This window comes from Chroicocephalus ridibundus, chromosome Z, assembly GCF_963924245.1.
Source record: "Chroicocephalus ridibundus chromosome Z, bChrRid1.1, whole genome shotgun sequence".
NCBI lineage: Eukaryota > Metazoa > Chordata > Aves > Charadriiformes > Laridae > Chroicocephalus > Chroicocephalus ridibundus.
The window spans coordinates 16,481,507-16,495,850 of NC_086316.1; the positions used below are offsets into that span (position 1 = coordinate 16,481,507).

The following is a 14,344-nucleotide window of genomic DNA, read 5'->3' on the forward strand; positions in this document are numbered from 1 at the left end:
CTCAGTAATTCTTTCAAGCACCTCTTGCTACCCCATTTGGCAAGTTCAGCAGCACAAAGAGAGGGATGCCATGGCGAGGCAAGCTGTTAGCTGTTTGACACTTCCTTCCTTCGGAAAGCAAAAGGCGTGATGTGCGGCACACCCTGTGGACAGTGGGAGAGGACTCCAAGTGCCAAACAGTCACCAGACTTGTCACATTCCTGCAGTCAAGCACAAGGACGCGCTCTCTGCTCTTTACCCTGCAGTGACTTGTACAGGGGAAGAGTTCTGCCTTCTACAGCTGATGTTTATATCAGGAATTGCTGCCAGAGACGTGGCACAGGCTACGCACAATATAAATGAAGCCACATCTTCTGAAATCGAGTCGTCTCCTAAATAACACACGTGAGCTGTGCACAGTGACCTGTTAAATGGGTGTGTTGCTAGGAGAGCTCAGAGGGATAAGTACACCAGTAACAGTGCCCTATTAAAAAATACTTTGCTTTGGGATACATCTGTAATATCTACACATATTTATTTCGAGACCTCAGACCAACTTTTTCAACAACACAGATCTGCTTATAAAACTTTCTCATAAATTATCTTCACAAAAAATAAAGCGACTCTTTCGGAAAACATGTTCAATACAACACTTGTATCGGCAGAAATTCTGTCCTACAAGTCCATGGCTGAAAAGTCATAATCCACATTTAAATCTTGCCAAAGGGACATAACCAGGAACCTAAACCAGAAGGCAACTATTTCATTAATTGTCATGGGAAGCAGAAACAATGCTTCCAAAACACAGAAAGAGCGCACTGTTTCAGCCAACACGTATGGGTTTACAATCAATAGTCACTGTCCTGTAAACATTGAAACTGCTGGTCTCACTGCGCGTTAAGATTAGTAATTTGCATTCATTTCACTGTATTCTACACATACAATGGCTACACTGTTAAAAAAAATTACATTAAATAGCAAAAGGAATGAAGGCTTTGAGCTGGATCTCTCCTACTAAGCCAAGTGTCAAATCAGTAAACGCTGACACTATAAATAAAGCTTTACCATTACTTCTACGCATTGTAACATCTGTCTAATAAACCTACATCTTAGAATAGCAGCCAATTTGTAATTGTTAGAAAATACATGTGAACTTTCAGTCAGTCAGCTATAAATACATGCTGCGATGGTAGGCAGACACCATCTCTTATCCCCAAGCAGGCTTTCAAGAACGCAGTATTATAGATGGATGGGGAAAAAGGAACGCTGCAGTCAGAGAAACTCAGCAGCTGCATTCTACAACAAACTTGTTTTCATTGTTACCTGAAAGTGCATCTTTGTATCTGTAGAATCATCCCCATTATTTACAAAAAAGTACAAACATTGCAATTTTGCCACACTCTAAGCCTATCTAACCTGCATTTTCTGTTAAGTGCAAAAAGTATATGAAGTGATACATGCCCTGGCGCATACAAGATCAAGGCCTGAAAACAAGGCAACGCTGTCACCCTGAGTCCAAGCCAGTTCAGTAGATGCCGAGTCTTTGCTGCACAGATGTTAAATGGCTGAAGTAAGCAGAAATTAATGACCAGTCTAAGCCCGACAGCCAGAGTGGCGTTTTAGAGCAGGGTCTCTGTTCCACCGCTCTCCGCACAGATTCACCGCCACCGACTGGTGCCTTTGTTACCAGTTTCAGTATAAAGCTGGGCCCAAAGGCCAGGGAGGCACCCAGCACAAGAGGAAAATGCACAGATACTATGAAGGTTGTACGGAGGAGGTGAGAGGGGCAGGCGGAAAGAACATCTACTGCCAGGTCTCTGGAGCGCACAGCTCCAACGCTCCCCCAGTTCCAGTGCTGGAGTACGGACCGGCGCCTGTGCAGCACGGGGCACGGTACGTTATAAAACACCTAGGCAGCTAAACCTGTTGTGTCTTCAACATTAAGTCCTTTCCCAGCATCTCAACAGCTCCTCATACCTTCTCCTCCCACAAAATGAGGCTTCATTCGATGACACCTTTATGTACCAACAGACTGCTGTAAAGTAATGTGCATGCGTAAATGCTTAGTGATTCCAAAGGGCTGATATTCATAACAAGTACGTTACTTCCTCTTTGAATAAATGCTATCTGTACAACACTTTTAAGAGGGTAACTATGAAGATTAATGGACAATTCTATCTAACAGCTCATTTAGTTTTGTTCCTTATTCAAGTCTTGCAGCGGACTGTGCTACAGCTTCTTCTAGTTTTTAGAATGCTGCAATAGCCATTGCCATTGATTTTAGACACACAGAGACTCGATGAAAATCCAGAAAGCGCAAGAGGAGCTCAAACTGTACACACGCAGAGACTCTAAACACAGTTGTGCTTTCACTATATTGCCATCGTGTCTTGTCAGAAAGCACATGTCCACCAGGAGCATGTGCTGGGAACCTCAGTGGGACCAGTAAGAAAGCAAGCTCTGCCTCCTGTCCAAAACTGGTGAGAGAAAGATCCAGAAATGAGCGCTATCCAAATGATATAACACAGCAAAAGCTGTACAAGTAGGCACTGTGAAAGGAAATATAGTAAGGCCTATTTTTAAAAGGGGGTGTGTGTATGTATGCATACACATACACACACACATGTATACACATATATAAACAAACAAATCATTTTGGCAAAATAACACTGTTTCATTTAAAAATCAACACAATGAAAACATCAGCAATTTAAACGGTACAAATCAAGCGTAAAAGCCATGGGGAAAAAGCAGCAACTTTTCTGAAGTAGCACCTGTATCTCAGGGATGAGCTTTTGAATTTCGGTTCCCCTACCCTAATTTAAGACAGAGGTAATGTGTTCACCCATCGAAATGGATTTTAATCAACTGACCACCTTCTCTTGCCTGCAGTAGCGGGGTATTTGAAATGCACTGTGATTTTCAGGACCCTTCTTCTCCCCCACGCTGGCAAAGCCTAGCTGGACGCCAGCAAAAGCAAAAGGTCAGGAGCGCGTAGCTCAGCAGGAGGGATGCTGGCTGTGCTGTCCTGCTGGTGCCTGCCACGGGCCACAGGCACGGCAAAAAGGCAGGGGCGTGGAGAGAGGATGGAGGAGTGCGCTGAGGAGAGCAACGAGCCTGCATCTCCTCCCTGTCTATGGATTATGGTTCCTGGCCCTGTGTCCCTGATGTTGACGAACAGCTGTCTCGAAAGAACCCAGCCTCTTCCCCAACACTTTTGTTATTGCATTATTTAAAGCACTTGTCCGTGCGAGCATGAGGTTCTCACACAATGTTACTTGAAGACTGAGTGCTGAGAACAATTTTTCTGCCCGCTATCATGTAAGTTACACTGCATCATTTTGTTCAACGTAAAGGCTAAGTTAAAATGTTTTGTATTCACTGCAGAGTTATCTCCTCTCTTCAAGGAAGTCTTACATACTATGGAAGAAAACACTAGGCCTTCTCAGATACTCTGTGTAATGAAAATCTCGGAAAAAAAACCCAAAACATCTTGATATACTGGCCTTTACAGTACCTGAAACTGCAACATTTTAATAGAGGGGTTAAATAGTAAGTTTCTCCTTTTAAAAGCTTTACAGGAGCTTCCCTATCTCAGCTGTCCAGGAATCTATTTTGTCTCCAAACACACTGAGCCTCATTATATGATGCACAGAGACCTTAGATGCCAAGTGTGTTTTACTTAAGATACGTTTTCATTCCAGTGTGGCACTCACCGGCTCAAACAACACATGGGAGCTGGTTTCTGGAAGAAAAGAAAAGGGGAAAGAAAAAAGAAAACTCAAAGTCTTCCTGTCCTCCACCAGGATCCCCTCTGGCAGCTGCAAGGAGAACACGTTCACATTTCTGCGTCGCCTTGCTTCCACAAAGCTACCCCGAGACAGGCTCCTGCACTGCTTCAGGGATGAAAAATCCCCATGGAAGGATATGCCACAGCAAGGGGCCCTCTGATTACAAATACTGGGACCCGAGCTTCATGTTGTTTCAGATAACAGATACTAAATAAGCAACAGGGACTGCCAGCCAAGCCACTAACAAGCCAAGAACATGAAACACTGTCAGCTGCATGCTGCAGGATTATATATGTCTGTAGCAACAGCCAGACAGGTTTATTTACTTGGGCTGCAGAAGATGGTCAGCACCAGCAAGCTTAAAGCTTACGCGTGGTTTCTGTAACAAAAGGTAAAGTTTTCCTCTCTGTTACTGAGTCAGCAATTGGAAAGACGACCTTGCATTCTTTCTGCTGCCCTGAGGACACAAAGCAGTTTCTCTGGCGTTCTCGACAATTAAAAGCAGCAATCTATTTCAGATTTGCTCTCTAATTTGTGAGCTTCGTCCTGAGAGGGCATAACTTGAAATACAACACTTTACCCTTCTTACTTCTAGTGCTGGTGGCAGGACACCAGAAGAGCTCCGTGTGACCCTTCAGACCCAGGTTCTGAAGCAGAGACAACCCTGTGTTTCAGGATCAGGAGACGAGGATTTTAGCTACCTCCTTCACGGCATGAGTTCACTTTGCTTGTTGAATAAAAAGATAAGCTGTAGTCCATGTGGTGGTACCTCAAGAACACCCCTAAAATTAAGTTAACAATTTAATTAATAGCAGGCCTCACTGAAAACAGGAGTCAGTCCTCCAAATGCATCCGTACCAGAACACTAGGAACAGAAGGAATCACTGGACAGGAAGGAGAGGCTGCAGGCAGCTGCCATTTTTGCATAGCTGTTTTGTCTGTTTATAGCGTTAGCTGTATCATTCTGTTGCTCTAGATGACTGTCCTGTAGCACCCACCTTCACACCCTCATCTGCACCGTGACTGGAAAGTAGAAAGCACAGGTAATGATGTTGCTGAAGCTGGCACAGTGCCTCAAGTACAGACTTATCAAGAAGACCCAGCATGAACTGCCTCAGCACATACTGGGCTCCAACAAAAAAACAGCTTTTGCGTATTTCAAAGCTACACTGAAGTCCCCTGAAGCAGCTGGAGGTGTTTTTGTATAGACACACTGGCAAGCTGCCACTTGAGTGATGAATTCATGCCATCCATAGCTGAATCAGTTACTACCGTGCAATAGAGGACACGTAAGCCCGCTGGCCAGCGAAGGGACTCAGAGGGCCCCTTGAGTATGATGTTGACCTGAAGTGAAAGGTTCACTCACTCGAGGACCACAGCGACATGAGGCCAGCAGAGATTTGAGTAAAGACTAACACGACTACGGCTACAGACTGCAGATATATGTAGCGTATGACAGGACCAGCATGTCTGCTCTAGCGCCAGTCTCTAAAAGGAAGCTATAAAAGAAGTACTGGGTACCCACTTCTTCAGGAGATGGCTAAGCACAGAGAGGTGATCTTGGTCTCACAGGAGCTGACAGAGGACCAGCCTCTGAAGAGCTCGTCCAAGTGAGAAAAGACAGTCACTGTGTGTCCCTGGGCCCACACCTGATACAACATCCACCAAGGACTTGAGCAGGCCGACCAGGTGAGTTTTCATGACAACTATTGCACTCCCAGCCATTTGAAGCCTACCAGATGTTACGTGCACACTATACAGGCTTCAATACCTCCTACAGCTCCTCAGCAAGGCTACACTGGACTTCAGTTCAGCTCTAATGTATGACTGAGCTAATTTACATAAGAGAACACTAAATGGTACTTCTTTTATCCTAATTAGTGGTAATTCTTTTAGTCTTTGAGCTTGCTGTTAAACATCAGTCCAACTGTGACAAATTAATGAAAACGAAACAGCACAAGTAAAGACAAGCAGAAAAGTCTGGTGTCAAAGATAACGGTTTCAACGATAGAAAAAAAAATGCATATAATAATAATACCGCCTCAGGTATTCTTGTTCCTTTTTTACATTAGAGTGGTAGCTGCTGAAATTCAAACACCTTTTAAAACAGGCTTTGTCTGAATAATATAAGGGAAACTAAGCTGCAACTGAAAACTTGCTCCACAAGCCGTTTCCCCTTCATTCACACTGCCCAAATACTGAAGTAAACTCTCTGAAATATTTTGACTCAACTGTTCTAGTACTTTCTCTCTTCCCAGTGCACAGGGCTCCTTTTATAGAAATAATCTCTCCTGTGTTTTGTATTTTTCTCTTTACGGTAGTACTGTTTCAGCTGTGCTATTTGGACCGATCCAAGGAGTTCTCAGCAGCTCATGTCTCTGCCTTTTTTTGGTTGGGAGGCTCCTGTGAGCATTCATTTAAAGGAACACATTTTCATTTTTGGAACAATGCACCAGAATTTATCTATGGAATGATTTTCTTTAAGAAAAAGCTGGGAGGAGGAGAAGAGTCTTTGTGAAGGTAGATGCAGAAATCTCAGCATCTTGGCATTTCTGTTTGGCATTTCTGTTTGGCCTCAGTTTCTATATACATGAAAAACGGCTTACGGAAAAGCAACCCGAAGCAAACATTTCAGATGAGACAAGTGGTACATAACAGTTATTTTTAACAATGAGGCACTATCTCTGAGAGATGAAGGAGAACCCAGTAATATCAAAATGTAATGAAAGGCACACTCATAAGCAACCCTCTTCACTGGTTGTCTGCGCTCGATTTTACTGAACCGTCTTGGCATCTGCAGTAGGTGTGCTGCATCGCTTCGGAGCACGGGTCTCCACTTAGCGTCCTCCTTCAGAGGCTGACATACTATACACTCTCATTTCTTTCAGGCTTGCAGTTTTCTTCTGTTTCTGCTTGGATTTTTTCAACATATGGACCTGAAATGGGAAGTTTTAAGAGAAAGCGAGTATTAAAATATCTGTAGTCACCTATAAGCAGATCTAAAGCAACTAACTAATAAACAAGTAAAATGCTGGAACTGCAACAGAAAAACATCTAAATACACAACTACCTGAAGCGCCTATCCTTATAAAGCTATAGGATTAACTGCTTTTTTTACATAAACATATACACACAGGTATGTATATGTATATAGATGTGTAAGGATGTGTACATGTGTGCATGTATGTTCATGTACACACATACATATATAAACAGATAACACTATTTGTCACTAACCTGACAGAAAGATAGAAATACTTCTCACTGGAAGAACAAGTTAGGTTTCTTCTCTCTCTCTTTCTCCTTTTCCCCCTTTCCCTCAGGAAAAGAACAAAGCTTGACATATTCCAAAACATGTCAGGTCTGACCCTCTTTTTCACCCGTTTTTCCTCTGCAAAGAACCATTGTTCTGGCAGCCCTCCCGGTAGGGGTACATATTCTCCGAGACTGTCTGTAGCAACAAATTTCTGTGAGTTAACAGGGCATCCCTTAAGGTAGCAGGCAAACGTGTAGACTGGCGTGCACCAGAGTGTATTACTGCAAAATGTTTATTTCACAATTTCAATGTCAATAGAGAAGTTAAATTCTTAGGTAGCTGATGCTCTTTTCCTTCTACATATATACATTGAGATATCATGGAAAAACAGACACCGATTACTCCAAAGTCTCTTTTTCTCAGACCCTCCTCCTCCATTATTCAGTCTTCTCCGTTGCTGCTCTCTGACAGACCTTCCCTTCTCCAGCTCTGCCAGCAGACTGCATCCTGCCTCACACACTGCAGTGCTACCACGGCCCTCACAACTGTGACCTGCGTCAGGGCAGAGAGATCTCAATACAGGGGAAAAAATTAAGTCACTAGGCTCAGGGACTATTTTTTTTTAAACACAAGCATCATCTCAGCCAGTGGAGAAGGCCCTCAAACCATCCTCTGTAGAAACTGCTACGTTTCCAACAGTTACCACACCGTGCCGACGAGCTCCTTTAAAGTTACGCATCAGAACACAACAGAAAAGGAAGGTAATACGACAATATCCACTGGAGAAACAAAGTCAACTTGCTAAGACAAACCTACAGCCAGTACCTTTGGTCCTGCAGCAGAAATAATAATCTGGCCAGGGGCCTGAATCCAGGGTTCTCCATCAACTTGAACTGGAATTGGCTTTAGGAGTGTTACACGAAAATACGAGCCTTGGGCTATGCGGATTCCTGATCGAAAACCACCTTGGACTTGACCCTGGTAGGAAGTAAAAGCCAGGATATCAACCACCCCAATAAACAAGAAGCATAAATATTAGTTGCACATAAAACTCTGTGGATAGAATTTCATTCTCACCCAACAAAACAAATTTCAAGTAAAAGAACTGCCTAGGCAAAAGCTGCATGGGATGCCTTTACTGACACAGCATTAATTACTTAAGTTAATGCATGAAGAAGAGCTCAGATACCCCTCAGGCTGCCGGAGGCAAAATAACTGACACAGTGAAATCATTTGTACACTCAGCTTGGCCCAGGAGCGTGCACGCACAAAGGTCGTTTGCTTTTACTTCCCTGCTCCATAACGTAGAAAACACATACTCAAAACACCTGATTATACACACAGACTTCGGCATGTGTGAAACACAAAAGTCTAAAAGCGCTTTATCAGACAGGGAGAGAGTGTTTTGCCAAACTCAACTCCATATACATACCTACACTCAACTACATATACATACAGTCAACTACAACCAACAGCTCAGTGGTAACTGGAAAAAGTGAAGCAAGGTGAAGTTTGCTGCTACACGTTCTCTCGGGGAATGTGTACAGACACAAAACGTGGGGGTAAAAGCCTTAACAGAAGATCACAAAACCACAACATGGGTTTGTTAACATTTATATTCCAAAGCAACGGGTACACTCCTTGTTGCTTCTAACTTCACAAAAATTTTAAGGATCTCTAGCAAAGCACTTCTAATGCTATTTGTCTTCCTTAAAAGATGTACAATGCAAAACGGTAAAGTTGGCCAACACCAAAGATCGATGCATACTTTTGCTCTGTTCTTACTGGGATGGCAGCTTACCATGTGCATGACGCCAGTCACACCAACAACTTCCAGCAGGCCATCATCGATACGTGGTTTCTCGAAGCGGTTATCGCTCTCAGACCCCCAGAGATCGGCTCCGGACCCCCAGCTGCGTGGAGAGAACACCACAGTGACCACCTGCGGACCTGCCGTCTGCCACAGAGCACCCTGCCTGGTTCCCTGCCAGGGGCGGCTGGTCCACCAGGCTTCAAAAGCCAGACGCTTGTCTCAAAAGCCAGAGATGGCACAGCTTTCCTGCACTGCAAAAGCAGGGAGCACTTTCCTAAAATTTTTAAGGCTTCTAACCAGATCTTTTAGGAGTGAAAGGAGCAGTGAAATAACTAGTTTCCATTTGAAAGAAAAAGGGCAGGTAAGACCAAAGTAGCTCCAAGAGTTTTAGTTTGCTGGGAAATAGAGGTTACAGCTACACTAACCCTTAACTTCCAAGACTTAAGAACTGAACATATATCTTACTGGTCTTGGCAATATTCAGGGAAGCTGCTGAAGAGAACCTAAAGCTAAAGCAAGCAGCAAGTTTTGACTCTTGCACCTGCCCAAACTCACTTGTATTTAAGCAGGTATTCCTGCACTTCAGCCCTCTGAAATGCTTCTGACAATTTAACACCGTGTTGCTTTTTGTGCAGTATTGACCTTCCTTCCTCAAATCGCTCGCTCCCTGTTTTAGTGCATTGACTGCTCAGTACTAATTATGATCTTTTCCTCTCCACAGTTCTCATGTGCAACGTATACCTGTGTGTATGGGCATGTGTACATACGTGTGTGTACATGTAAATATACATATTTGAATAAAAAGTCGAAACATTCTCAGACTAAAACGGAAAGAGACACAAGTAGTTTGAGATACGAGTGTACCTGAACAACAAAAAAAAACACAAAGTAGTATGACAGCACTAATTACCTGCTGGTTTTGTGCAAACAAAAAACCTGCCTCTATCAACAGCACATCTAAGCCAGATCTCCTGCGGATTTACCTTCCTTTCTTCCACAGCAGCAACTCTAGCTCCCTGCAGGTGGCACAACCCCACAAAAGGTACCTGAATGGTGGGTCTTCCACAGCTGCCTGGGAAGCATCTCCCAGTCCACCCACACTGACCAGCTGGCTGTAGGACCTGGGCAGTGTCTGACAGTTGAGCCCCGGCTGGCCTTCCCTGCAGGAACCCCTTAGGCACCGTGTCTCCAGCATGCCAGAAAGGGCACGCAAGCTCATCGTCTTTGATCCTTCTACCAGTCACGGTGAAATCTGGTGAACCGTTCAAACAGTTTGGGGGAGGGGTAAAATGGTAGCGGGCAGAAGCCACAGGCCTACAACCAAGCTGAAAAAACCATGTTTTGCTAGAAAACTGCTCCAGAAGTCTGAAGACCTTTGGTGAGGAAATCATTCCAAATTACTGTTAGGACACAGAAGAAATAGCAGATGTATGGGGGTTTGCATGAGGAAAACGAGACAGTACCATCTTTATGCAGAGTGAGATTGTGGGTTTCAAAGGAGCAGAAAAACTATGGCAAAATGGTACTAAGAGCTGGCTCCTCAGGTGCAGTTGCAAAGCCAGTGAGTCAGGCAATAATCAGAAATACCCACGAACAACCATCTATTAACCTAGACCTTTTAGCATTTTATCTAACCATTTAACGTTTGATGCTCAAATACCAAGGAGCATTTCCACACGCACAGCCAGACATGCATCCATCCACACAGGACCCCTTCTCTCCCTTTTACCTGGGTATATTAATAAAAATGAGTCCTTCTATGCTCGGTAACTCCACCTCATGCTGGTCCACTTGAAGCTTTATGTCTTTGTGAAGATTTCTAGTATGACTTATCTTCTGCAGCCCAACTTTCATGTAAACTCCTTTGTTGTGAAACCTGGGGGCAGACAAGCATCCTGTAACTAAAAGGTAAGGCCCAGCATATCACTCTTCCTCGTACGCACACCAGTATTGCCCCGAGTTTTTCAGTTAAAACCCTCTCTGCAGTCTCTTTCAGTCAAAACCCTTTACCGCAGAAACAAAGCATAAGTCATGAACTGCTACTTCATATACCTTTTACTTAAGGGATGATTTGTGCTCTTGAGGCACGCGGAGATCTGCAGAACATTCATACGGAAAAATCATCCCTTCTTAAAGCGCTGCCTGAATGCAACGCGCCTCTTGGAAAGGTAAACTTCTGGGCTGAAAAACTGTATTTTTAATTAAGACCTAGGGGTCTTCAAGAAGCATTTTAAAATGTTTTCTCATGCAGTGCGAGAATAATTAAGGTACAAAAACCTTTGCGAGTCTTTGCTTTACATTTGCTAATTAATTTGAAATATACTTAGCTGTAGAAACTTAAAACATGCTCAGTAGCGTTAACCTGTGACAGAGTTCTAACATCTCTATTTTTAGAGTAAAAAAAGATAAGGAAGATTTTATGGCATCCCTAGATTTGTCAAAGTATTTTAAGAATAACACAAACACATTTTAGTTAAACACACAGTATTTTCTTCCGCGGTAGAAACCTTTAGATACATGGCCTTCAGGGCAACCTTAAAATAAAAAGCATAAACTTCCATTATTTGACCCAAGTAGCACAAGGGTATCAGTGCTGCAAAATCTCTCTAGCATTACATCTAAATGCTGTAGACGTTCAAGTGGGGAAGACAGACAGTTCAGCGCGTGGGTTATAGTCAACTCCTCAGAGGGAGACTCTTCAGTTCTTTTAAATTATTACATTGGGAATAATTAGTCTTACATGCTAACAAGTTTTAGACAGCGTTGAATTAAAGGTATATGATATAACACCATTTAATATATGTTTAACATATGCTTCTACTCCAGACAAGACAATAAGATGTGTCTATGCTAAGACAGGCTTTGTCTGATTTGGACACAACTGAAAAATAACAGAATATCAGTAGGAAACACAATACTTTAAATATCCCCGAGAAGTACTAATTTTTGTTGCACGAAGAAGGAAGCCTGCAGAACCTGAAAGAATATGACGCAGTGCCGTAACAGCAGAGTCCTGAATTAATGACTTCTAGGAAACACTTACAGACCACTGAGGTCCACAGGATCCAGAGACATTGGATGGAGCACCCCGTGACACACAACAAAGGGAAAATCTGTCAGAGATTAAATCCTACCACTCCATTCTTGCATAAAAATCCCACTCCGTTTATGTATCTTATTAGGACATTGAGACCAAATAAGAATGAACAAACTGATTTCTGTAACGTTACCATGCCAATTCCTACCTAATGGTTTTGAAGGTGCCTGAAAAATTTTATGATGAAAATGGCCAGCCAAGCTCAGGAGGGTGACCCTTGCACGTCCACTGCTAGAGAGAATCACCAGCCTTCCCTGCACATCTACATGTGGGACATGATCTGGGGAGAACGGGCCAGTGGAAGTCATCAGTCTACTGCTAGCAGTAGCCAATAACATACCAGCTTGCCCATTTGGGTAGAAAGAATAAGCATCTCCTAAAGCAAACCCTTGGCTGGATACATTTTGTAGACAGTAGTTTCACCAGTTAATTAGAAAGGCAGGAAGGAGGAAGCTGTCCTTGGAGCAGTCTCCAACACCTTATTTGTGCTGGAGGAAATCAAGGTTTGTATAAGGTGAGACTGATGTTGCAGTCACAGCTGTAAATGACACTGATGGGGATAAGAGAGGAGGGCAGGGCGTTACAGGCAGGACATCCATCCCCACGGAGCCAGTGAGTCCTTGCATCATCTCGGCTGTAACACTTGCATCGTTATGTCATCCCAGAATTATTTGGAAAGCTCTTGTCATTGTTTCAGCTGGGATGGGGTTGACTTTCTTGCTAGCAGCTGGTGTAGTGCTATGTTGTGGATTTGGGATGAGAAACGGTGATGACAGCGTACCGATGTGTTTGGTTGTTGCTAAGCTGTCCAGGCCTTTTCTGGTCCTCACATCGCCCCACCAGCGAGGGGCTGGAGGTGCACAAGAAGCTGGGAGGGGACGCAGCCGGGACAGCTGACCCCAACTGACCAAAAGGATATCCCATACCATATCACGTCATGCTCTGCAATATAAAGCTGGGGAAAGAAGAATGAAGCAGGGTACATTCAGAATTATGGTGTTTGTCTTCCCAAGTAACCATTAAGTGTGACGGAGCCCTGCTTTCCTGGAGATGGCTGAACACCTGCACATGGGAAGTGGTGAATGAATTCCTTGTTTTGCTTTGCTTGTGCACGTCTTCTGCTTTATCTATTAAACTGTCTTTATCTCAACGTGCGAGTTTTCTCACTTTTACTCTTCCAATTCTTTTTCCCATCCCAACCAAGGGAAGTGAGTGAGCAGCTGCGTGGTCCTAGTTGCCGGCTGGGGCTAAACCACAACAGCTCTATAGAGTACAGATTCTGAAGTAATATCCTACTGCTCAGATGAGTTTGGGGATTTAACCCACACAGCTCAGGAATCACCCTTTGGTTTCTTTTTCTACAAAAGGTGCACTGCAAGTATAGCCAACATTCACATACTACCTGAGGCCCCACTTACTACACCCATAAAGCTACATACACCCTCCTTGAGGGACATTCGGTTGGACTAATTCATCAATTTAGCTAATTGTATATCTCAGAATAAAGTTAAAAGGTGATCCTGTATAGGACCAGTTTCATGGATTACGAAAAAAATAAGTATTTTTTCAGTATTGCAATCCTGTAATTCATCCTGGATAGACCAAATTTAAAAACACCCTTTACTCTCAAAGAAGTCCCATGAAAAAGTCTTCATAGACTCAGGGAGACACCACAGCACCAACTTAAGCTGTTTCATCATCTCTGTGGCTGTTGCCCAAGCACCGCTGGTGGCCAGAGGAAGTAAGACCATCAGTAACCACTTCCCAAGCTTTCATGAAAACAAAATGAAGACGATGGTCCAAAAGAGCCATGAAGAAGCTGAGGCAGAAAGCCAGATTTTTCAGAGGTCTTGCCAACTGCTGCACACGCAGAAGGGTAGATTTGCAGAACTCTTTTTTAAAGGTGATGGATAAGAAATCTGTGTGCCAGATCTTTTAAAATGAACTTTCATTTCCCATGAGCACCGATAAACAGCCAGGTGGCATCTCTCATAAGCAAACCTCTCAGAACTGCAGCACACAGCACGGAAAGCTATCAAGCAAAAGCAAATGACCACCTTTTACCTAAGCCCTGCAATTCAACAAGCCCACCACTGGGTGGGAAACCACCACCGCAAAAGCTGAGAGCTCTGACCAATAATTAGCATCCATTTGGATGCTTTTATTCGAGCGATCTTACTGACCAGGAAAAAACTTTACCAGGTTCACGTACTGAGGACCCAAGATGGAAAAAGTGAGTTAGACAGAGGCTGTTGTAGCATTTTAAAACCCAAAACTGACAAATCAAACAACCAATACTTTCAAACTCTCCCCCACCAAGAGAGAGAACACTTCTGTATCTTTGTACGGTTCTCAACTTGCATTAAATCATGCAGAATATTATCTCTGCCTGACTTCACATCCATGAG

General features: G+C 43.5%; 1 protein-coding gene across 3 annotated transcripts in view; it reads right to left on the minus strand.

Moving 5' to 3' along the window:
* Positions 1-558: 558 nt before the first annotated feature.
* DGKQ (diacylglycerol kinase theta) overlaps positions 559-14,344 on the minus strand; it is a 99,292-nt gene continuing 85,506 nt past the window's right edge. For 2 of the 3 annotated variants that reach the window (XM_063319819.1, XM_063319818.1), the window contains 4 exons: positions 10,569-10,715; positions 8,828-8,939; positions 7,852-8,004; positions 559-6,706 (listed from right to left, as the gene is read on the minus strand). In XM_063319819.1, coding sequence (XP_063175889.1) covers positions 6,608-6,706; positions 7,852-8,004; positions 8,828-8,939; positions 10,569-10,715 — 511 coding nt within the window. In that variant the 3' untranslated portion in view covers positions 559-6,607. The remainder of the gene's footprint in view (positions 6,707-7,851; positions 8,005-8,827; positions 8,940-10,568; positions 10,716-14,344) is intronic. The other variant, XM_063319820.1, reaches the window with a different exon arrangement.